The sequence below is a fragment of the Sarcophilus harrisii genome, chromosome 5, assembly GCF_902635505.1.
Source record: "Sarcophilus harrisii chromosome 5, mSarHar1.11, whole genome shotgun sequence".
Classification (NCBI taxonomy): domain Eukaryota; kingdom Metazoa; phylum Chordata; class Mammalia; order Dasyuromorphia; family Dasyuridae; genus Sarcophilus; species Sarcophilus harrisii.
This window is the reverse complement of record NC_045430.1, coordinates 98,249,135-98,275,626: the sequence shown is the minus strand read 5'-3', so window position 1 is coordinate 98,275,626 and position 26,492 is coordinate 98,249,135. Positions and strand designations below refer to the sequence as shown.

General features: G+C 33.5%; 1 protein-coding gene across 2 annotated transcripts in view; it reads left to right on the top strand.

Moving 5' to 3' along the window:
• TMTC1 (transmembrane O-mannosyltransferase targeting cadherins 1) overlaps nucleotides 1-26,231 on the top strand; it is a 228,488-nt gene extending 202,257 nt beyond the window's left edge. For both annotated transcript variants that reach the window (XM_031938103.1, XM_031938102.1), the window contains exons 15-20: nucleotides 6,538-6,673; nucleotides 8,209-8,353; nucleotides 9,861-9,998; nucleotides 10,992-11,114; nucleotides 20,875-20,952; nucleotides 24,426-26,231. In XM_031938103.1, coding sequence (XP_031793963.1) covers nucleotides 6,538-6,673; nucleotides 8,209-8,353; nucleotides 9,861-9,998; nucleotides 10,992-11,114; nucleotides 20,875-20,952; nucleotides 24,426-24,578 — 773 coding nt within the window. In that variant the 3' untranslated portion in view covers nucleotides 24,579-26,231. The remainder of the gene's footprint in view (nucleotides 1-6,537; nucleotides 6,674-8,208; nucleotides 8,354-9,860; nucleotides 9,999-10,991; nucleotides 11,115-20,874; nucleotides 20,953-24,425) is intronic.
• The last annotated feature ends 261 nt before the right edge of the window (nucleotides 26,232-26,492 follow it).

Below are 26,492 nucleotides of genomic sequence, written 5' to 3'. Positions count from 1 at the left end.
TTGTTTTCTTGAATACTGTATTCCAAGTGGTTGCTAATTTAAGATCCTGACTATAGTTCCTTAGTTGTTGAAATATTTTTTTTAGATACTTCCAGATTTTTTTCATTGACCGAGAAGTCCTGGGAGTTTTCTTTTTCTTGTTTCTTTGGGGAGGTGACCAATAAGTGCTTTCTGTTTTTTACTTTGCCCTCTGGGTTCAAGAGATTTGGGCAATTTTACTTTTAAGATTTCTTGAAATTTGATATCTAGGCTCCTTTTTTGGTCATGGTGTTTAGATAGTCTAATAATTCTTAAGTTTTTTTCTTCATTTTTTCTAGGTCAGTTCTTTCTGCTATAAAACACCACACATCTTCCTCTTTTTTTTTTTTTTAATGTTTTGTGACTTTGTTTCAATATTTCTTATTGCCAAAAAGAGTCATTGACTTCCCTTTGGTCTGTACTGATTTTAAAAGAATTTCTTTTTTTGGACAAGGTTTTGTACCAGGCTGTTTGTTAATTTCTCTTTCAATTGTGTCTTCCATAGTTCTCATTTCAATTTTTTTCCTTAAACATTCTTTTTTCATTTATTTAAAAAATACTTTTTTTTTGTTTTGTTTAAACTCTTGCCTTCACATTCAGGAATTGTAGTTTGTGCTCAAACTGTGTTTTTCTCTGAGGTACCCCTTATATATGATTTGAAGTCCTCTTGTGTTTTTGTTTTAAGTTATGTGCCTCATAGTGTCACAGCTAGGTGGCACTATGGATAGAGCACTGAGCTTGGAATCTTCCAGCCTATTTCCTAATTTCAGACTTAATGTTAGAACTTTGCCAGTTCTGAAGAGAAGATCTAGAATAGTTGTGCTGATACTTTCTTAGGATACTGGATGTTATCTTATTGCAGAATCTCAGGGACAGTGCTCCCCAAAAGGCCTGATGAAGGACAAACTCTTGTTTTCTGTCTTTCTAGTTTGATTTCTGTTATTTTTTGACCTGAGTTTGGATCTGTGCAAGAGTTGGATGTTGCTGGATTCTATCTCTATTAACCAGCTAAATACCTTTGTTGGTTCACTAGCAGAATTGTAGACTTATTTTTACTCTAGGATTCCTACCTTGTTTATTCCTTTGTAGGCTGGTCTAAATGCTAGAAATGAAAGCCTGTTCTGAGTCTGGAGTCAAAAAACTCTGTTCTAAACTTCCTCCTTTTCCAATATTCTGTCCAAAACCTCCCTGTACTACCTTGCTAAGTTCCTTCTTTCACTCCACCCTAGATCTCTGACTCAGAACTATATAGCGGTGACTTAGCTTCCAGTTCATAGCCGTATTGCAACACCCCAATAAAAGTCTAGAGGTAAGCAATTTGGATGTAGGATCTCTCCTTCCTTTGGGACACAGACACTTCCTGGATACTCTGTGTTCCATGGATGGAATGTTTCTGGTTGAAACTATTCTCTTTCTTCTGTAAACCTCCTTGGCCCCATTCTGTTGACTGGGCTGGATAAATGGCTCACTGTGACTTTTGGGACACTTTCACCAGCAGGATTCAGTCTGGAGCATTTTCTGCATCTGTTTGTAGACATTTGTAGATAAAAGTTCACCACATTGCTTCCTTCCTATAACTTTGCCCTCTTAGCTTCATCTATATTAGATCAACTGCTTCATAAAATATTGGTGAGAGTCTCTCATGAGAAATGTTATAGTGTAATACATAGAATATCAACTATAGCATCAGATGACCTGGATTTGAATAGTAGCAAGCTGCTTATAAACTCAATAATCAGGATAGATTATGTAATTATGAATAAGTTACTTAAACTCTCTGGGTTTGAGTTTCCTCATTTGTGGGACTGAGAAATCTTTATGGCCCCTGCCAGCTCTAAAGCTCTGATCCTTTTCCATATGAATAAAATGGTGAATTATAGACCAGATGACCATATAAACTCATATCTGGTTTAACTAAATCAGTGTTTGCTAATAATGGATCCTTGTATCTTCTTTCTGAGTTTCAGAGTCAATTCTTTGTCCTATGCCATTTTATATTTATATCAGTTATATTAATGAAGGCATAAATACCATTATTATCTAATTTGGAGATGATACAAAGTTAGGAAGGATAAAAAATAAGTTGAATATGTTGGCCCTCATTTAATTGAACCTAGACTTTTGTTACTTCCTGTTTCTCATCACTCAAATTATGAAAGTCTTAATGTATCCATATTATTATCTCACTCTCCTCATCAAAAATCTTCAGTGGTTCCTCATTGCGTATTGAATAAACACCTTATCTTCTTACTCTTCTTAGTTCTTCTTACTCCTTACTTCTTACTACTTACTTCTTTTTATTAATACTCTTAATTGTTACTCAGGGTGGCCCTCTACAGGACTATATCACATTCTGGTTCCAATCTGCCCTTCAAGAATCATCTCATGGAGGTAGAACTTTGATGGTAATAAAAAGACAGAGACTCTCTCTCTGGGGGGAATAGGCTTTTCCTCAAATGCCTCAAAACAAATTCTACAATACCTGAATCCCTAAAGAGAGGGAGTGAAACATTTTTTGAGCCCAAGACAATTTAGAAAGTTGGCAGGAAAGACAACTAAATTAGTGGTGGTAGGGATGGTTTTCACACTTCTCAGTTCACAAATGGTAAGGGGATCAGAGACCTGGTCAGAAGGATCTGTAACAATAGGGGTCCCTTTTCTGGCACCAGGAGCAGGACTCTGTTATATTGCCTTTATGTGGATCTGGAGCACAGCCCTGGGTCTTAGTCCTAAGGCAAGGAAGATCACCAGCACATTAGATCTTGCAGCCTCAGAGAACAGAGATCCTGGACACAGTTCCAGGAGTGAAAAGACTGCTAGTGGTCACTTTCAGACCAATGTATAGTACAAGGGAGTAGTAAACACACTTCTCCCCTAAGTCTTGCCACTCTGGAAAAATTAAAAATTTAAGATCCACAGAATTGACTCTGAAAATAGCTGCACAAAAAACTTGATGCTTGGAATGGTATCCCTTCTATTCCAGAAAGAAAATTCTACTTAGAGTTATAAGTCAAGCAATAGGCCAGGAAAATGAACTAATAGCAAACAAAGATCCTATCCATAGAAAGTTAATATGGTGACAGGAAAGATCAAAGCACAAATTCTTTTTTTTTAAATTGTTATAGCTTTTTATTTACAAGATATGTACATAGGTAATTTTTCAGCATTGACAGTTGCAAATCCTTTTGTTTCAACTTTTTCCCTCCTTCCCCCCACCCTTTCCCCCAGATGGCAGGTTGACCAATACATGTTAAATATGTTAAAGTATAAGTTAAATACAATATATGTATACATGTCCATACAGTTAATTTGCTTTACAAAAAGAGTCAGACTTTAAAATAGTGTATAATTAGCCTGTGAAGGAAATCAAAAATGCAGGTGGACAAAAATAGAGGGATTGGGAATTCTATGTAGTGGTTCTTAGTCATCTCCCAGAGTTCTTTCACTGGGTGTAGCTGGTTCAGTTCATTACTGCTCTGTTGGAACTGATTTGGTTCATCTCATTGTTGAAGAGGGCCATGTTCATCAGAATTGGTTATCATATGGTATTGATGTTGAAGTATATATTGATCTTCTGGTCCTGCTCATTTCACTCAGCATCAGTTCATATAAATCTCTCCAGGCCTCAAAGCACAAATTCAGAAGAAGGCAGTTAAGACATAAGAAGAAGTCAGAATATCCACATCCAAAGCCTCAAAATAAGATATGAATTGGCCATGGAAGAACAGTTTGGTAAAGGAGGCACAAAAATCCAGTGAAGAGACTATTTCAAAAAGCAGAATTGGTCAAATGGAAAATGAGGTTCAGAAGCTACTGAAGAAAATAGTTCCTTAAAAATTAGAATTGGGGAAGTGGAAGCTTCTGATTTTATGAGACATCAAAAAAATAATGAAACAAAATCAAAAGAATGAAAAAAATAATCATGCATCTCATTTGAAAAAAAAAAACTAATCTGGAAAATAGATCCAGGACAGATAATTTAAGAATTGTTGGACTATGATATGGACCTAAAAGCTATGATTTTTTAAAAAAGAGCCTAAATATCATCTTTTAAGAAATTATTAAGGAAAACTGCACTGATAGTCTATAACCAGAGGGAAAAATAGAAATTGAAAGAATCCATAGATTACCTGCTAGAAGAAAGCTCTAAATGAAAAGTCCATGTAATATAACGGCAAATTCCAGAGCTTCCAGGTAATGGAGAAAATATTTCAAGCAGGCAAAAAAAAATAATTCAAATGTCACTGAGCCAGTCAGGATAACAAAAGATATATCAGTTTCTACATTAAAGGATATAGGTAAGGATTTGAAATATGATATTTTAGAGGGCAAAAGAATTAGGATTAAAATTAAGAATCACCTACCCAGCCAACAGAGTATAATCATTCTGGGGAAAAAATAGACATTCAATGAAATAAAGCTGAATAGAAAATTTGACTTTTATTTATTTAATTCAGAAACAAAACACTTTTGAGAATGAACAGGTAGAAGGAAACAAAGTAGGAATAAGGAATGATTGATAGGGAGATTAGGAATAATAGGGAAAAACAATCATTATTGTGAAAAGAATTATAGCAAGTTTCTCTGATAAATATCTTATTTCTCAAATATGAGTCAAAACTGAGTCAAATTTATAAAAATAAGAGCCATTCCTCAACTGATATCCTCAAACTGATAGCCATTGCTCAATAAGAGCAATTCTGCACATCCTCAAAGGATGTGAATAGGCAGTTTTCAGATAAAGTAAAGCTATCTTATACAGTCATGTAAAAAAATACTCTAAATCACTATGGATTAGAGAACTGCAGCTCCTCTGAGCTACTACTGCTAATGCAGCTACCAGATTGGCTAATAGGAAAAAAAGAAAATTGACAAGTGTTGATGGGGCTGTGGGAAAAATTAAAACACAAATACATGGTTTTTAAATATGTATACTGATCCAGTGATTCTGGAGAGCAATTTGGAACTATGCCCAAAGGCATACTCTTTAACCAAGCAATACAACTACTAGGTCTGTTTCCCCCCAAAAAAATTTTTTTTAAAGGAAAAAGGACCTATATGTATAAAAATATTTATGGCAGCTCTTTTTGTGCTGGCAGAGAATTGAAAATTGAAGGGATGTTCAGTAATTGGGGAATGACTGAACAAGTTGTTATATGTGATTGTGATGGAATACCATTGTGTTATAAGAAATGATGAGCAGGATGCTGTAGAAAATCCTGGGAAGACTTACATGAACTGATGCAAAGTGAAATGAGCAGAACCAGAAAAATATTGCATACAATATAGCAATATTGTATGATAATCTATTATGAATAAGTTAGCTATTCTCAGCTACATAATGATTCAAGACAGTTCTGAAAGACTTAAAATGAAAAGTGTTTTCCATTTCCAGAGAAGGAACTGGTGGAATCTGAACGCAGATCAAAGATAGTTTTTTCTTTGCTTTCTTTCTTTATTTTTCTCAGTTTTTATTCTTTTCTTTCACAGCAGGACTTACATGGAAATGTATTTTGCATGACCACATATGTACAATCTACTTCATATTGCTTGCCTTCTCAGTGGAGGAAGGGAAAAAGAAATTGGAACTAAACATTTTTTAAAAAGTTAAAAACTGTTTTTACATATAATTGGGAAAAGATAAAATATTAAATTTTTAAAATGATCTCATAATATTCCCTTTACACAAACTGGCCTACTCACCATTTTCTTTTCTTCCTAGCCTCTTAAGTTTTCTATGCCTTTACAGAAGCCATCTCCTTTGCTTGTAATATATATATATTCCGCCATCTCGCTGTGGCATTTCCTCCTTTTAAGAGCCATTTCAAATGCTACCTTCCTCAGAAATACTTCTCTGATCATTACCACCAATTTTTCCTTCCTGCTTTAAGTGATGTCTTTCTTAAAATTTCTCATAGCATTTTTTGGGGGGGCTTTCTACATCACATTCTACTTTCTGTCATAATTATTTGGGTATTTGTTACCTCTTTTTCCACAACAATAAGTAACTTCAGAAGCTAGAATTAGGACCAAAGGATGAAACTGAAAGGAAGGAAAATTCAAAATTGAGAGAAAGTTCCTATTAATCAGAACAGTCCGAAAGTAAAGTGGACTGCCTTATGATATATTGAAATGCTTTCCACTGGAGAATTCAAACAGAGATTAGACAGCCACTTGTTATGGATACTGTAAAGATTAATTCATCAGAATAGAGGTTATACCAGTTATTTCCAAGATCTCTTTCAGCTCTTATGATTTAATGATATATGATTTCTTTTTATGTATCCTGCTCAACCCTTACTTGAGGATGCTAATGATTACTTTAAATTTAGATATTTGGCAACTTTGTTAAATAGTCCCCAAACCAAACATCAGGAAGTAGAAGAAGCAAATTAATTCATAGTTTGATGAGTTAATATTAATCAATTTAATTATAATATTAGAAGAGAAATTAAAATATTCAATTATTTGACAACTTCAGGGACATCCAAATCTCATAAATCTCTTCCCTGATTTCAGGGACTCCAGAAAGTGCAATATATCACTACCAACAAGCCATTCAACTTAGCCCACATCATCATGTGGCTATGGTTAACCTTGGTAGACTCTACAGGTCTTTGGGAGAGAACAAAGAAGCTGAAGAATGGTACAAACGGTAAGCATGAAAGGTGAAAAACAAAGCTTCTTCTTCCAGCTTGTCCTAAAAGAAAACATTCACAATTCTTTTGAAGCTCCTCATAAATTTAACTTTCCTTTTTCTAGCCATTTGTTTGATACTTTTCTTTTGGTAATACTGGGAAAGAGGATGTGACAGCTGACTTCAAATGTTTCAGCAGCTGTCACCTGGAAAAGACATTACATTTAATATGTGTGTCATTCCAGAGGATGGAAAGTAGGATATAGATATCATATCAATGTGTATTTTACTAGTTGAGTAATCTAATGAAATTGGTTGTGTTAATTATTTCTTTTCTGACTTTTCTTTTAGTTTGTAGAAGGGCTACACTAAAACTTTTATACAGTTTTTCTCTTAGCCCCAGAACTGCTAGTAGTTTTCTCATTTTTGATTTTAAAGGAGACTGAGTAGGGAGGTGGAGTCTTTGCAAAGATATGCAAATCCTTTTAGCAAAGGAGTGCTAAAATAAGAACAAGTATAGTATAAGTAAAAAGTATAAGTTAAATCTTTTCATGAGAGTGGTGTTCTCCCATTTAGTGAATCTGAGATTTCCTAGACTCAGCTCCTGAAGGGCATTTTTTTTTTTGCGAGGCAATTGGGGTTAAGTGACTTGTCCAGGGTCACACAGCTAAGAAGTGTTAAGTGTCTGAGGCCAAATTTGACCTCAAGTCCTCCTGACTTCAGGGCTGGTCCTTTATCCACTGCACCATCTAACTGCCTGAGGGAATTTTTCCCCTTTATTTTCCATACTGTTCAAAAGCTTGAGAAAGCCTAGGTTTTTTCCTAAAACTTCCTATGTCACCTATTATCTTTGTGTTTGTTGAGGATCTTAAATGCTAGCCATGATCTGTTAATTCCTTTTATCAGCTCAAATAGTCCTGAATGCTGGGTAGTATTATAGCATTTCAGTGAAAACACTCAAGCATATTATTATCCTCATCTATATTTAATTTCATGGTTCCCTCAGATGGTGAAATGTTCCAGTAGAAGTCCCCATATTTTTGAAATCACAGACTAGATAGCCCAAATCAGTTATATATTTTTAAAAAATGTCCAGGTATAAGAATGCAGATGGATCAACATAAATCCATTGCCTCCCCAAGAAAAAACCCTTCAAACGTGTATTTTTTGAATAAATATAATGACTTAGTTATCTCTTTGTTAAAAGGAAAACATCATTATATGCCTTCTTGAGGACAGTCTCATTTTTGACTCTATTGCTAGCCCCTAACTAGTACCTGACACATAGTAGATTTTTATCAAATTCTGATCAATAAATTATCTGTATTTTCTTTGATATAATAAAATTTGAGCAAAGGTTCTTAGGACAGATAGTCCTCTCCAAGTATGAATATTCCTGAAACATACCTCTTAAAGAAAATTGTTATAGAATGATATGGACAAAAATAATTCAAAATGAATTTTGAAGAGCTAACAATTAGTACAGATCACAAATTCAGGAAAGGATAAAAGTTAAAGGGGAAAAAAAAGACGTGCTTTTTCTTAATGTTTAGGGCCTTGGATATAACACAAACAGCTGAAATACTGTCCCCTCTGGGAGCACTATATTACAATACTGGCAGGTATGAAGAAGCATTACAGATTTACCGTGAAGCTGCAGCACTCCAGCCTTCAGCTAAGGAAATCCAGCTGGCTCTGGTAAGAACAATTGAATTCAAAGGTAAAGAGGGCTAAGAACTGACATCCGCGAATTGGTAATACTGAGTTCTGAGAACAATTTGGGGAAATGGAGACATTTGAGCCAGAAGGCAAACTTCAGTCATACTTGGTAGCTCTTAAAGGGAAAATTCCTCTCTGCAAGAAAATTGAAAGTAGCAGAGGTTACAAGAGTTAAGCAGTAGCAGACCTTGTGTTGAGACTTTGGAGCCCTGCTCAAGATTAAGCTTTTTGACCTAGACAGAATATGATAGCTTTTGGGTATACTTGGTGCTTTTCTCTATTTTATGGAGTTTATATCAGAGAAAAAGTAAATAACATGATCAAAATAGCTTGAAGTCCCCAGTTAAAATTTCTAGTAGTAAAATAGCGTTGGCTCACTGGCCAATCAAAATTTTTGTTTATCCCTAGTTAATTTCTGACCTCTTTTATGTTTGAGGTAAAAATGAGGATACAAAAAACTATTTTGGTAAAAGAAGTGAGCACAGTATATGGCTGTATCTATTATGAGACAGGTGTGATGGGAGGAAGTTGGGGAAAAAGTATACTATTTGGATGACTTTCGTTGAAAGTCTTTCTTTGAAAAGGTAAGTAAAACCAGTAGCTTCAGTCTTTGTTTTTGATAGGCCTATCGATAGGCCTAATGGCCTATCTCAAGCTCTCTGACACTTCTTTGTCCTCCTCCATTTGTATTTTTTGCCTGTTGCCTCTGTGGCTTCCTTTGATTCTTTCCATCTTGGCTTCTTATGTCCTGAGTAGAACTTGGAAGACCCCCCACAGCTTCTACTGCCATTTAGAAAGCTGTAGTCTCCACTTTTTCTCCTTCTTCTCTTACAGACTGGATGTATTGCATCCCGAACTTCCAGGCATTACTCAACTCTGTCCTCCAGCTCAAGGATTTTCATAGCTCCAAATTACTCTCATGACTGAGAGGGAATACTTCTTCCTGTAAATTACAAATCCTAGGATGCCAGTCAATTATCAAATTCCAATAAGACAAAAATATGAACAATGTATATTTGAACCAATCAGTGGCATTCTTTCAGTCAAGAAATCCTGGCATCTATAGTACAATAGTTATTTTCTCTTCATATAGTAACATGCTACTAAGTATTGAATTCATTCACTCAAGATACAGATGCAGGTCAGCAGTCTTTGCTCTTCTTACTCATTAAGCGAGCAACAAATGAAACTTATCTATTAGCACAATAAAACTAAAATATATATTCAGAACTGGAGTCTAGGCAAAATCTTTCATTCTCAAAGGGCTCCCTTATTATCTATCATATGTTCCTTGCCAATGACCTAAGCAACTAGAGATTATCAAATAGTTAATGCAGCAATATCAGCAAGTTACTAGACAAGTTCTGAATATCCTTAAACCCAAATATTATTAATATATACAGAATGGCTAAGGCAAGCAAAACAATTTATTTGGATGGAAATACTATTGTATATTTAAAAAACAAAGCACTGAATTGTTTTTTAGGCTCAGGTTTTGGCCATGATGGGGCAGACAGAAGAAGCTGAAAAAATGACCAACCATATTGTGTCGGAAGAGGCTGGATGCCTGGAATGTTATCGTCTGTTGTCAGCAATCTACAGCAAGCAAGAACATTATCCCAAAGTACTGTGGTGCTTGAGTGAAGTCTGCTTTTGCTTTTAAATGTTCTCTGGGTTCACTAGCTGGAGGAAATAAGTGGATAAAGAGTTTTAAACATACATGAATAAGATAAAAAATGGGTTATCATGGAATTATTTATATATTCAAATATATATATATATATATATATATATATCTGTTCATATCTTTCAATAAATTCAATAAGGTTCATCCAACATGCTGGAGATTTTTTTCTTAATCTCTCCTGATATTTACAAGGATACTTATGGAGCATTTGAGCTTTCACCTTTGAAATATGACAAGCAGGAGAAAGTAGATGGCATAGTGGATAAATCATCAACTCTGAAGTCTGACATTTACTTCCTATAGGCAGCTAGGTGGTACAGTGGAAAGAACACTGACCCTGGAATCAAGAAGACTTGATTTCAAATTTGATCTCCGATACTTAATAGCTAAATGGAAATCATTTAATTTCTATCTGCTTTGTGTTCCCCGTCTAAAAAGTATACATAACATTCCTCTTTAGGATAATAGCACATATTTCTTAGGATTATTGTAAGAATCAAAAAAGATACAATTTTAAAGTGTTTAGCATAATGCCTGATATATAAGAATTACTATACAGAAGTTAGCTGTGTGGTAAAAAAAATTTTCTCACATATTTTAAATAGTATCAATTTATAAATGGGGAAACTGAGTTACAGGGAAGTGAAGTTACTTCCTGAAGATCAGACCATTTGTCAGAGGCAAAGTTAGGATTTAGTGTCTGGGTCTTTTGACATTCATTGTCCTATATAGCAGGGCTTTTAAAATTTTTTTCCATTTCATAACCCCCATATTCAGTTACAAGGCTCTATATGGGGTCACAACCCACAATTTAAGAAGTTTAAGAAGTTAGGCTCAATAGTATCAAACAAATATCACATAAATAATAAGCTATATTAAATGGATTTTTGCAATTCAGATTCTTACATTATTATTTTTTATTTTTTTTAGGCACTAGAAGCTATAGATAAAGCTCTCCAGCTAAAGCCAAAGGATCCTAAAGTCATTTCTGAGCTTTTCTTCACAAAAGGAAACCAACTAAGGGAACAGAATTTTCTTGATAAAGCATTTGAGGTATGTTGAATATATTCAAATGCTCCATTTTTTGAGTTCAGTGATTATAATGAATTAAAATTCCATTTTAATGCATCATGGCAGGGTGGGGATGTTGTTGGCAAGGAGGCAGAGCCCAGTTTTAGCTCTGGCAAATTCACCTATGCTAGAGAGATTTTGCAATTCTTTTGATATATTATGTTTATTTTTAAGGAATTATAATAGATGAGTTTGTGGAGGCTTTTCATTAAATTTTTGTAGATATTTCAATCATATATAGCAACTATTAGAAAACATCCTTTCAATCATAGAGGAGTTGTGATCTGAATTGGTGAAAGAGTACCTACACTAATAAGATTTCAAATGCTTGAAATTAAACAGAATAAAGCTTCTTAAATACATTTTTCCCATTTATGGCCTAATAAATATAATTAGTATGATTATATAGTATGTGAATATAATATATAATGTATAATAAGTAAAATAAGCATAACAGTGTATTTTTTTTAAGTCATAATTGAAGATCCAGTAGTGCGTTAGAATCAAATGATTCTGATCATCTCTAGCTTGACCTTCAAGGCCCTCCATAACTTGGTCCCAATTTTTTCTCCAATTACTTACTTGTATGAGTGCTTACAATACAATTGGATTAGTTAATTTAATCCCATGCACATGTCTTAAATATTCAGATTATGTCTTTTTGGCTCATCTCTTTCCATTATCCCTCCCCCAAACACTTTATCCACCGTCTTTTCTGCCTATATGAATTATATCCATCCTTAAGGCTCATTTCAAGTTCAACCTCCACCATAAATAGCCTTTTCTGTCTACCTAAGCCCAAACTGATTTCTCTCTTAAGTGAAAAATTAAGCATCCATTGCCTATTCCACTTAATTTAAACAATGGAAATCTATTGTAATAACCTATCATAATTTTAAATATAAACAAAAAATACAATTTTATATGAAGAATCTGGGATTATCAGTAGAATAAACTCTTATTATAGCAAGTTCCTCCAGGAAGACAGATTGTAAACTATACATAATTTAGATAAATTCTAGAATATTCCTTGAGGTATGTTGAGCTTCAGTATTACTATAATCATACATCTACTTTTTCAAGAATAGGATCTGAATTTAGGAATCTGTTTCCAAACCTAAAAATTTGTCCCCTATGACATGCCCCCTCTTAAAAATAAATATATTTACGTTTGTATATAGGGGTGTATGTGTGTGTGTGTATGTGTGTGCATGTACAAACACATACAAATACACACACAGATAAATATACCTGAATATAAGAAGAATTAGGTAATTTTTTTATGGTAGTGAACTCCTTGACCAAGGTAGAATATGACCCATATATAATTTATATAAGTTTTCAAGTTTCCTCTCTCCCTCTCCCTCCTTCTCTTTTTTTCTCTTTCTCTTTGTCTTTTTCTTTATCATAAACACATAAAGAGAGCTATATAGCTTGTATCTTTAAAAATATATATGTTGTTTATTTAGACTGAAAAATCTCATTGGTCATCATATGGCTCAGCAGACATAGTAAATGTACTATTTCAGACTGCATCTGAACTGCTCTCAGAATTTACTTTTTTTTATAGTTTTGTATTTACAAGATATATGCATGGGTAATTTTTCAGCATTGACCCTTGCAAAACCTTCTGTTCCAACTTTTCCCCTGCTTCCCCCCCTCCTCTAGATGGCAGGTAGACCAATACATGTTAAATATGTTAAAGTTCCTGTTAAATACAATATATGTACACATATCCATACAATTATTTTGCTGCACAAAAGAAATCAGACTTAAAAATAAGGTAAAAATAACCTGAGAAGAAAATCAAAAATGCAAGCGGACAAAAACAGAGGGACTGGAAATGCTATGTTGTGGTTGATACTTATTTCCCATAGTTCTTCCTCTGGGTGTAGCTGGTTCTCTTCATTATTGAACAAATGGAACAGATTTGTTTCATCTCATTGTTGAAGAGAGCCATGTCCATCAGATTTGATCATCATATAGTATTGTTGTTGAAGTATATAATGATTTCCTGGTCCCGCTCATTTCACTCAGCATCAGTTTATGTAAGTCTCTCCAGGCCTTTCTGAAATCATCCTGCTGGTCATTTCTTACAGAACAATAATATTACATAACAAATGTAAACTACAACTTATTCAGCCATTCTCCAATTAATGGGCGTCCATGCAATTTCCACTTTTTAGTCACTTCAAAAAGGGCTGCCACAAACATTTTTGCACATACAGGTCTCTTTCTCTTTAAGATCTCGTTGGGATATAAGCCCAGTAGTAACATTGCTGGATCAAAGAGTATGTACAATTTGATAACTTTTTGAGTATAGTTCCAAATTGCTCTCCAGAATGGTTGGAAGCATTCACAATTTCATCAACAATGCATCAGTGTCCCAGTTTTCCCACATCCCGTGCAACATTCAGCATTATCTTTTCCTGTCATCCTAGCCAGTCTGACAGTTGTGTAGTGGTATCTCAGAGTTGTCTTAATTTGCATTTCTCTGATTAATGATGATTTGGAGCATCTTTTCATATGACTAGAAATAGTTTCTATTTCTTCATCCGAAAATTGTCTGTTCATATCCTTTGAATATTTATCAATTGGAGAATGGCTTGATTTCTTAGAGAGTCAATTCTTTATATATTTTGGAAATGAGGCCTTTATCAGAACCTTTGACTGTAAAAATGTTTTCCCAGTTTATTGCTTCTCTTCTAATCTTGTTTGTATTAGTTTTGTTTGTACAAAAGCTTTTCAATTTGATATAATCAAAATTTTCTATTTTGTGATCAATAATGATCTCTAGTTCTTCTTTGGACATAAATTCCTTCCTCTTCCACAAGTCTGAGAGGTAAACTATCCTATGTTCCTCTAATTTATTTATAATCTCATTCTTTATGCCCAGATCATGACCCCATTTTGACCTTATCTTGGTGTACAGTGTTAAGTGTGGGTCAATGCTTAGTTTCTGCCATACTAATTTCCAATTTTCCCAGCAGCTTTTGTCAAACAGTGAATTCTTATCCCAAAATCTGGAGTCCTTGGGTTTGTCAAACACTAGATTATTAAAGTTATTGACTATTTTGTCCTGTGAACCTAACCTATTCCACTGATCAACTAATCTATTTCTTAGCCAATACCAAATGGTTTTGATGAAAGCTGCTTTATAATATAGTTTTAGATCTGGTACTGCTAGGCCACCTTCATTTGATTTTTTTTTTCATTAGTTCCCTTTAAAGTCTTGACCTTTTGTTCTTTCAAATGAATTTTGTTATTTTTTCTAGGTCATTAAAATAGTTTTTTGGGAGTCTGATTGATATAGCACTAAATAAATATATTCATATAGGAAGTATTGTCATCTTTATTATATTTGCTCGACCTATCCAAGAGCACTTAATATTTTTCCAATTGATTGGATCTGACTTTATTTTTGTGGAAAGTGTTTTATAGTTTTGCTCATATAGTTTCTGACTTTCCCTTGGCACATAGATTCCCAAATATTTTATACTATCAGCAGTTACTTTAAATGACATTTCTCTTTTTATCTCTAACTGTTGGATTTTGTTAGTGATATATAAGAATGCTGATGATTCATGTGGGTTTATTTTGTATCCTGCTACTTTGCTAAAGTTGTGGATTATTTCTAATAGCTTTTTAGTAAAATCTCTGGGGTTCTCATATCATCTGCAAAGAGTGATAATTTGGTTTCCTCATTATTTACTGTAATTCCTCTAATCTCTTTTTCAACTCATTGCCAAAGCTAGCATTTCTAATACAATAGTGAATAGTAATGGAGATAGTGGGCAACCTTATTTCACTCCTGATCTTAATGGGAATGGTTCCAGTTTATCCCTGTTACATATGATGCTTATTGACAGTTTTAAATAGATACTAATGATTATTTTAAGGAAAAGTCCATTTATTCCTTTATTCTCAAGTGTTTTTTAATAGGAATGGATGTTGGATTTTATCAATACTTTTTCTGTATCTATTGAGATGATCATATGGTTTTGTTAATTTGGTTATTGATATAGTCAATTATGCTAATAGTTTTCCTAATATTCAACCAGCCCTGCATTCCTGGTATATATCCTGCTTAGTTGTAGTGTATTATCCTGGGGACGATTTTCTGTAATCTTTTTGCTAATATTTTATTTAAGATTTTTGCATCAATATTCATTATGGAGATTGATCTATAATTTTATTTCTCTGTTTTCAACCTACCTGGTTTAGGTATCAGTACCATGTCTGTGTCATAAAAGGAATTTGATAGGAGTTCTTCATTCCCTATTTTTTTCAAATAGTTTATATAGCATTAGAGTTAATTGTTCTTTAAATGTTTGGTAGAATTCACATGTAAATCCATCTGGTCCTAGGGATTTTTTCTTAGGGAGTAGATTAATAGCTTGTTCTATTTCTTTTTTTGAAATGGGACTATTTAACCAATTTACTTCTTCCTCTGTTAATCTGGGCAGCCTGTATTTTTGAAGGTAGTCATCCATTTACTTAGATTATCAAATTTATTGGCATAAAGTTGGTCAAAGTAACTCCTAATTATTGCTCTAATTTCCTCTTCATTGATGGAAAGTTCTCCCTTTTCATTTTTAAGACTAACAATTTGATTTTCCTCTTTTTCTAACCAAATTTACCAAAGGTTTATCTATTTTGTTGGTTTTTTCATAAAACCAACTCTTAGTTTTATTTATTAATTCAATAGTTTCTTTTTTTACTTTGTTTTATTATCCTTTTAATTTTAGAATTTCAAATTTAGTATTTGATTGGGGTTTTTTAATTTGCCCAATGATCTTCTCTTTCTCTATTTTATTCAAGCCAGCCTCTAGAGATATAAATTTCCCCCTGCTTTTGCTGAATACCATAAATTTTGGTACGTTGTCTCACTGTTGTCATTCTCTTGGGTGAAATTATTGTGTACTATGATTTGCTGTTTCCCCTTTTCATTCTTTAGGATGAAATTATTTAGTTTCCAATTACTTTTTGGTCTATTTACCCCTAGCTTTTTGTTGAATGTAGTTTTTATTGCATTGTGATCTGAAAATAATGCATTTACTATTTCTGCCTTTCTGCATTTAATTTTGAGGTCTTTATGTCCTAATATATGGTGAATTTTTGTACAGGTTCCATGAACTGCTGAGAAGAAAGTATACTCCTTTCTGTCTCCATTCAGTTTTCTCCAAAGATCTATCATACCTAACTTTTCTAATATTCTATTTACTTCTTTAACTTCAAGTGCAAGGTTGAGATCTCCCACTAATATAGTTTTGGTGTCTATTTCTTCTTGCAACTCTTTTAACTTCTCCTTTAGGAATTTAGATGCTATACCACTTAGTGCATATATGTTTAGTATTGATATTGCTTCATTGTCTGCACTACCCTTTAGGAAGATAATAGTTTCCTTCCCTCTTTTAATTAGATCAATTTTTGCTTTTGCTTGATCTGAGATCAGGATGGCTACCCCTGCTTTTTTTTAACTTCACCTGAAGCATAATAGATTCTGCTCCAGCCTTTTACCTTTACTCTGTATGTATCACCCTGCTTTAAATGTGTTTCCTGTAAACAACATATTGTAAGAATCTGGTTTTTAATCCATCCAGTCTGCTATCCTCCTCTGCTTTATGGGAGAGTTCATCCCATTCACATTTATGGTTAAAACTATTAATTCTGTATTTTCTGCCATCTTATTATCCCCAGATTCTACTTTTCTTTTCATTTCTCCCCCTTACCCACTTTCCCAGTATTAAACTTATGGGCACCACTTGCCTCACGTAGGTCTCCCTCTTTAGAATCCCTCCCACCCACCCCCTTTGAGTCCCTTCCCCTTTCTTATACCTTTCCCTTATTTTTTCTGTATTCCCTTCTATTTAGCCTACTCTTTTCCTTTTCCTTTTTCCTCTCCCACTTTTTAGTGAGGGTGAGAGAAGTTTCTGTGTAAACCAAATATATCTAATATTTTCTCTTTGAGCCAAATCTGGTGAGAGTAAGATTCATACAATGTTCCTCCCCCTCTCTTAATTCCCTCACATATGATAGGTTTCCTTTGCCTCTTCATGGAATACAATTTCCCTTTTTTATCTCCCCTTTTCCCTTTTTCTGATACTATCCCCTTTCCACTTTTATTATATATTTATTATATATAATTATGTATTATATAATCAACATATAAATATATGTTGATATATAATCAAATTATACCATGCGCTCTTTATGTATGCCCATAACAGAAATACAGTTCTCAAGAGTTCTTTTTATCTTTTATTCTTCTCTTGGGTCCTATATTTGGAGTCAAATTTTTTGTTAATTTAGGTGAATTAGGAAAAAAAAGTTTTTTCATTAGGAATAAATGGAATTCACCTGTTTCTTTGGTCCATCTTCTTCCCTGGAGGAAAATGCTCAGCTTAGCCGGGTAGTTTATTTTTGGCTGTATTCCAAGTTCTTTTACCTTATGAAATATCATATTCCAGGGCCTTCAATCCTTTAATGTGGAAGCTGCTAAAATCCTGAGTGATTTTTATTGTGATTCCTTGGTATTGAAAATTTGGGAGTTGAAAATTTGAATCGAAAAAATTCTGGCTGCTTTTTCCTTAGTCTGATAGTTCTGAAATTTAGCCACAAATATTCCTTGGAGTTTTTTGGGGAGGGTTTCTTTCAGAAGATGTTCGATGAATTCTTTCAATGCCTATTTTACCTTCTGATTTTATTACAACTGGGCAGTTCTCTTTGATGATTTCCTGTAAAATCTAGTTCTAGGTCTAGGTTCTCTTTTTCATCATAATTTTCAGCAAGTCCAATAATCCTCAGATTCTCTCCTACATATATTTTCTAGGTTTGTTGTTTTTCCAAGTAGACATTTAACATTTTTTCTATTTTTTCATTTTTTGGTTTTGTTTGACTGATTCTTGATGTCTCAACGAATCATTCATTTCTATTTGTTCAGTTCTAATTTTTAATGAGTCATTTTTTTTTACTTCTTTTTGTATATGTCCAATTGAGTTGATAAATGAAGTTGTTTTGCTCTATGAAATTTTTTTCCATTACACTAATTTTTTTTTAATGAGTTATTTTCTTTTTCCAATTCACAAATCCTGCTTTCCTGAGAGTTCTTTTATCTTTTCCAATTCACAAATCCTACTTTTCTAAGAGTTCTTTATGTTTTCCAATTCACAAATTCTGTTTTCCTGGGAGTTCTTTACCTTTTCCATTTCGGATTTCAGGAATTTATTTTCCTTTTCTACTTTATCAAATCTTTCTTTTACTGAGCTATATGCCTTTTCCATACTCTCTTGTAGAGCTTCTCTTTCCTTTCCCCATTTTTCTTCCAACTTTCTTTTAAGATCTTTTCTAATTTCTTCTTGGAGAGCCTTGTGTGATGAGGACTAGATTATATTCTCCTTTGGGGTTTTGTCTGGAGAGTGTCTGCTATTAGTCTCCTCAGGGTTGGAAATGTGCTCTCTTTCTGTATAGAAGCTATCTATAGTTAGAGCTGGCTTGGCTTTTTTACTCATTTTTTAAAAAGTCCTTAGGGCCTGCCTTCACGGCAAGGAGGTTCTCAGCTTCCTCTACAGAACAGGGACAGAGACAGTAGTTGTACTAGGAACAGGCTGGGAGGAGTGGCCACACTGCTGTGGAAGTGTGACGGCCCTGGGCAGAGCTCTGTTGTGCAGAATTGTGACTGCCCTGGGCAGAACCCTGCTGTGCAGGAAGTGTGATTGTCCTGAGCAGAACCCCACTGTGCAGGAAGTGTGACTGCTCTGTTCAGAGCCCCACGTGGACTATGACTGTGCAGCTGCATTGTGGTTGTGCTGAGTCACCCCCGGTGCTGGGTGGGTGTGGCCAGGTCCTGTTAAACTTTGACATTTTGGGGTATATTCTACCTTTGCCATTTGTGTAACTTCTCTGCTGATCTACTGCTTTGCAACCAAAGCAGAGCAGCCAACCTGTAGTAGAGTTCTCCCTGCAAATTCTCTGCCCACAAAGATCGCATCCTGCCCCCAGTCTTCTCAGCGTGGGCTAGCCTCCGTGTTCTGCCTCCCTGCCTGCACTGGCCTTCTCCTACCCTAATCAGGACCAACCTTTTCTGGCGATCTTCCAAGTTATCTTCAGCTGGCAATTTCTTGTATTCCCAATATTCATGGATTCTACCAGTCAAGCACTATTTCTGAGGCTGAATAAGGTAATTAGTAAGTGAGGGTGGAAAGAAGTTCAGAATGAAGTGTGTGTCCTCTCAGCCATTTTAGCTCCGCCCCCTCAGAATTTACTCTTTATAAGTTAGTGGGCTCTTTCTTACCTGCCTGCCTGCCTGCCTTCCCTCCTCTCTTCTTTCCTCTCTCTCTCTCTTTCTCTCTCTCAGATACATCCCTGATTTGAATTTGTTTTCTTAACATTCCATTTCAACAAGGATTTATCAAATACTTACCAATATAGCATATATAGAACACTGGCCTAAGTACTGTGACAAATAAGGATGACGACAACAACATTAACTAACATTTATATAATGCTTTAAAGTTTGGAAATTGCTTTTTGCAAATATAATATCATTTGAGTTATTCAGTTTGTTATGGAATATATATACATATGTATGAATGAAAATCAAAGTCACTTATCTCGTAAAGAATTAAATGTATTAGTTACAATATTGTTTTGTTTGTATTGCCTTATTAATAATTTTAGTAAATATCGATAGACTAAGACATAAGGTAAACTATCTTAGGTAAAGTCAAAATAAATGAAGTTTATCCCTCCTAAACCTAAAGCATTTCATTAAACTTCAAAATAATCAGTTGTATAAGAACAAAGTAAATTAAGTCAGATTGACAATAAGACATTTGAAAAAGATTGGAAGGGCTGAGTTGATGATAAATATGACAAAACAGTGTTACATAATTGCTTTTTAAAAAAAGCTAATGTAATCTTGGGCCATGCAGAACAAGGAAAATTATAGTCTCATTAGAAATCTGCTATGATAACACTAACTATATCTACTTAGCAAACTAAAGTACATCCAGAGGATGATCAGAATGGTAAGGAATCGATAACGATAATTAATAGCTGCCTTCTTATATTTGAAGAATTACTATTTGGAAGAAGGAATTGGACATTCTAAATAATAGGCAGGTAGGTAGACAGCAAATATTTATTAAGCTAAAACTCTGTGCTAGTGAATCAAAATTCCAGCAAGATAAATTTGAATGAATTCCTTTGTTACTAGACATATTTAAGCAAAGGTTAGATAAGTACCTATTAGGGATGTTGTAAGTATTTGAGTAAGACTGAAGCACACAATATTCTAGGTCCCTTTCCACTTCTATGATTCTTTAATGTTCCTTCTGCTAGTACTAATTAGTACTAGTAGTGCTACACTACTACTATTACAAGTTACAATGAAAATAACTGAAAAACAAAGTATTTTTATACATTAAGACAAATGGAAATTAATATCCCATAATAAAAATCACTTATATTTTCTAAAGTGTCCAGTTTCTGTGAGTCTAAAAGATAACTCTATTGGGAAATTACACTTTTTAATTACTCACACTTTATACTCAGCAAAACTATAGGTGATCTAGTGAGTGTAAGAAAATCATAAAGATATAATAGGTCATTTGTGGAAATAATAGCTCTTAATTTGTGATAATTATGTTAATAATTTACATTTTCTATAAATAAAGAAGTTTATAATGTGTTTTTATTGTGTGTTTACTTTCTGATCTGAAGCTGTTTCTTATTTATTTAGAGCTATCAAGTAGCTGTACAACTGAACCCAGAACAAGCACAGGCCTGGATGAACATGGGTGGAATTGAACATATCAAGGTGGCAAAAAGTATTTCTTTTACATAGATCAGTTCTCTATTTGTCTTTTCTGTATTTAATTTCATGTATTTAAAAAACATTGTTCTTAGATTTAACTATTCTTAAAAACCATTATTATTGATAGGCTTCATAATATTGTAAAAGGGATCCATGACACACATACACGAATATTAAAAACCCCTGATCTACATGATGAATATAGTCTGAAAATCTAAATGTTGAAAGATATAATTGACTTTGCTATTTACAGGTTATATATGTGCGTGTATCTCAACTTATATTCTATTTGTGTATATCTGTGTGGTCCTTAGTTGATAAATTTGAATTATATAATCTCTAAGATTCCTTCTATAACATTCTTTCATAAATCTCATTGGCCAAACTATTTTGGAGTTTTATTGGGCTTTTAACATTTTGTTAGTTTTCTAACATTTTTAGTTATATTCTTATCAATCCACTCTTATTTTCTTTTTGTTAACAACAGCAACAATAAAAAGAGTATAATTTTTTCCTTAAAAATCTCTTTGGCTCCATTCCTTAACTTTTGTAATGATGTATTATTATCATTATTTTCAATAAAATTTTCATTGTTTTCAATAAAAATTATATCTATGATTTGCTCTTTTATCCAGAAAGTCTTTAGGATTTAATTATTTAGTCTCTAGATGATTTTTAACAGTTTTCCAGTAGCTCTTTAATATAGTTTATTGTTTTTCCAGTTTTTTTTAAGGTGCCATACCAAGTATAGAATATGTATACTCCTTTCTATTTTCATTTAGTAATTACCAGACATCTTTCATATCTAATTTTTCTAATATTCTGTTCAGGTCCTTTGGTTAATCCTTTTTTGCTTTTAATTTATTTTATCAAGGGCTGGTAGGGATAAACTGAGGTCCCTCAATTTAAATTGTTTTATTGTCTCTTCTTCTTGTAATTCACTTAGTGACTTTAAGTATTTAGAAGCTATTGGGAGCATATTCTAAGCATTAAAATTAATTATTTATGTTACCAACATAACAACATATAGTTTCTCTTTTTTAAAAAAAAAATTAAATTCAATTTATTTGATCTGTTTACTTATCCCAAATCATAATTGCTGTCTCATTTTTTCTTCTCTAAAATAGGTCTTTTACCTTTATAGCTTCTCTTGAATACACTCCCTTTCTCTTACCTGACACTGCCATTACCCTGGTACAAGACCTTATCACTTCACACCTGAATATTGCAATAGCTTGCTAATGGGTCTGTCTACCCTACTCTAATCCATCCTCCATTTAGTCACTAAAATTATTTTCCTAAAATAAAGATCTGATCATGTCACCCTCACCTCCTCCCCTACTCAATAAACTTCAGTGGCTTCATATTACCTTCAGAAGCAAATAGCTTCTTTTTAGCATTCAAAGCCTTAATAAGCTAGTCCCCTCTTTCTTTTCTAGTCTTCTTGTATCTTCCTCCTCCACAAGTGGATATGGGTCTTTCTGATTCTTAGTCCAATGTTCTACCTACCTGTACTCCCTAGTTGCACACTCCTTTAAAACTACACAAGGAAAATAATTGATCACCCTTACATATGACAGCTTTATAAACACCTGAAGACAATTGTCATTTCTCTTCCTTTCCCCAATCTTCTCTTCTCCATATTAAATATCCTTAGTTCGTTCCTTCAGCCATTTCTTCAGTTCTTTAAAAATATAATTTCCTAAATGTGACATCCCAAACAGGATATAGTTTTCCACATTTCTGGGAAATAAGCAGGGTGTTTGATCAGGGCAGAGTGCAATGGGACCTTTTCTTCCAGTAATCCAGACATTGTGAATGTTGTCTAAAATCATTTATTCTGTTTAGCAGCTATATCACAGTAAACTTAAAATCAACTCAAATACCCTGACCTTTTCCCACAAAGGCTGCCATTATACTGACATCTTTTCTTCATGAACTTATGATTTTGTTGTTCATGTTGTTGATGTTGTTGTTGCCTAAACCTGGGGCTTTTCCTACATCCTTGTCAAGATTCATCTTTTTAAAAAAAATTACATCCCAGCATTCTATTTTGCTTTTTAAAGAAATACATTATTTTTTATTATGTCCCAGCACTTACTCCTAAAATATCCATATCCCAAGTGTTAGTAGGCTATTAAAAGAGTCCAGGATAGAGGTAACAAAATAACTATGCATTTTATAGTGGAAAAGAAGAGATCAAAAATTGATACGTTATAGAATCTATAAAATTTAAATACTTCGGTGGACCAGGGGATAAAGTTCTTTGTATGAATTCAAGAAAATCTGAATTTAAATGTGACTTTATTAACTGTGTAATCTAGAGCAAATCACTTAACATTTGTCTGCTTTTAATAATAGCACCTATCTCCCAGGGTTACAAGGCCAAATGAAAGAATATTTGTAAAAAGCACTTAACATATTGTTTAGCACATAGTAGGCATTATATAAATGATTATATTTCTCATTTAGAGACTGACTGAATGTTAAAGGTGAAGGAGGAACTATCTGCAAATCCAAGGTTTTGAATCTTGGTAAATGGAACAATGTCATAATGCCATTAACAGAAACAAGAAAATCTGGAATTAAGAGTTAGGACCAGAGGGCAAGTATTGATGAATGAACTGAGACCTCTTAAACAAAGGGGCGTACAAAAGAGTAGTAGGGGAAAATCTAGCCATTAGAATTGAGAATGGAGAAGACACAAAGAAGGCAGTTCAGACCGCAAGCCAAGAATAAAAACCATGAAGACAATAGGGTTGACAGTGAGGTAATGGATAGATCATACGAGGATAGTTAAGTTTGATTTAGCAGTAAGAGCAGCAGCTAAGGTAAAGAGACATTTCTTCTTTTTCACACACTGCTCCCAAGAGCTAGGTCCATTATCTGGACACAGAACATTTTTAAAATTATCTTTATTTTCAATTTATAAAATTGGCATTTCAATAAGCTAGTATGTCACAAATACATGCATATATGTTTATTTTTACTTTAAGATTTAAAATAGAGGTACATACAGCAGTGGTATAGTTTGGGAATCAAGACAGATGAGTTCAAATACTATTTGATGCACTAATTTTGTGACTATGATACAACACAGCTGTTGCCTTTGTTTTGGCTTTATGCTATAAGAAGAAAACATTTTGAAATAATGATAATGACAGTAGCAGAAATCGTGCTGATTAAAAAAACCTTTCAAATTTCCAAATAATTTACTCCAAATCCTCACTTCTTGCTTTAATAGAATTAAAAATCTGTTCTTCCATTGTCCCACTTATGTTTTTACTCTTCTTTCTTCACATTCTCCATCACATTTTCCACATGGAAAGTGTCCATCAACAAATATGAAATTGCCAGTAATATGTAATATTTTCTTTTTTAAACATTAATATTAAGTTGAGTATAGATAATGTTGATTTCTAACATTGGCTTTCTCAAATGGAACAGAATGTAACCCTTCTTTTTTCCCCCCACAGGGAGACTATGTTTCTGCAAGAGGCTATTATGAGAAAGCCTTACAACTGGTTCCAAATAGCAAGTTGCTGAAGGAAAATCTGGCCAAATTGGATCGATTAGAAAAACGATTACAGGAAGTTTCAAGAAAAAGATCAGATACAGTAGCACTTTGACTACTTGGGATAATTTGAGCTCCCTGGGAGAGGGGAAATTATGGGAGGCTTCATTTTCACACCAGTGGAGACCAAATTTGTGTCAAGCTCAGCATACAGAAAAATGCTTATGGGTACATCCACTGCTAACACAATGAATGCAATGACATTTATATTTTCATAGATCATAAAGATTGATCAAGGTCAAAGAGAAATAATAAGGAAATAGCCTCATTATAATCAATTTTATGTTTGGGTTAGCTCTAGAGATCCTTCCAAATATTGTTCTATGAATTTTGAAATCCCAAATCTTTTCTTAAATTACCATAGGGTAATTTACTTAATCCTGAGGGCCAGTGTGAGATTATCTGCAACCTTGGAAAAGAGAGTGGTAATAAATATTTGGAACCTTAGAGCATAGGTATAAAAGGATAATATGAGAGAGAGAGAGAGAGAGAGAGAGAGAGAGAGTGAGAATGACCTTCTCTTATATATAATTTTTTTCATCCTCATATAATTTATAAGGAAAGTCACTAGAATTATCCTTGACAAGTGTTACTTGTATATTTTAATATCATTAAACATATGATAACTTTTATAATACTTCCCCTCTAATAATTTAACAGAGGTATTAAAATTACAAATGTTATTCTCATTGAGAGGTTATCATATCTAGTTATCCCCAGGTCTACCTGATTACATTCTGTCCATTTTCTTACCACTCCACTGTGAGTACCTTCTTCCCTTTCTACCTCTTTAGCCTGGACACAGTAATGAAATCAACACTACCATTTTTGGAAAGGGTATGTCAAATCAATTGCCCCATGTTTCCATTCACTGTTCTTATGATTTTCCAAATGAAAAAAACCTCATATGTGGCCCCTACTTCCATATATATCATGTATATGTGTATATATAAATATGATATATGATATATATTTAAAATATGATAGAAATGATATATCTATTTCACATATAGCCACATTATAAAGATATATTGTATGATATAGATATGTTATCTATCATGTGTATCAGTATAAATTATCTTTCTCTATTTGAATGTAATCATGGTCCTTAAGGATAGAGATCATCTTGCTTTCTGTATTTTTATCCCCAGAACTTAATACAAGTGGCTTGCACTTACTAAACACTTAATAAAAGGTTTTATATTCATAATTAATTAATTCTCCCAAATATTGATATTTTGATGGAAAAAGCAGTGTAATTTCTCAAGACAGTTAACAATATAAATGAATAGTAGTTTATTAGCTTAACATTGGATATTCTAAGTCTCATTATTTTTGAGGGGAAAAGTAAAGTACTGAGAAAAAAATTTTTATAGTCAAGCACAAAAATATTTTTTAAAAATCTTTAGAGAACTCAATTCATTTATTAATGTTAGTGAAGCCCTATGCCTAGGACATGAAGTAAATTGGACCCAAGGGCCTTGGTTTATTTATTTTAGAAATGTATTTTTGGTTGTTGAACTTTCTTGAAAAATACAAAGTATGTTTTGTTTCAGTGACTATGAGAGACAGTCTAAATTGCTGATTCAATTCAACACATCTTTTTTCTAAGTGAAAGTGGAAGTAAAATGAAACTCACAATTTGGACTTTTAGTTTTGAGTGTAATTTATTTTAAATTTATAATAAAATATTTAATACATGTATGTACACAGCAGAGTTTTTTGTAGTGGTTTAATACCATCTTTTCAAATTGGTAATGAAAACAATAGAAGACAAACTGAATTGGAGCAAAGTTCTAACAGTACAAACAAATTAGAGAGGATTTAGAGCAGATATGTCAAATATGTGGTCCATAATACTCCCAAATGTGGCCAACCCAATTATAATGTTAATATGTGGTTCCTAAATCAATATGTGGCCTCAAGAGTTCCTTGTGTACACTTTAGTGGCCCCCATTTCTATTTGAGT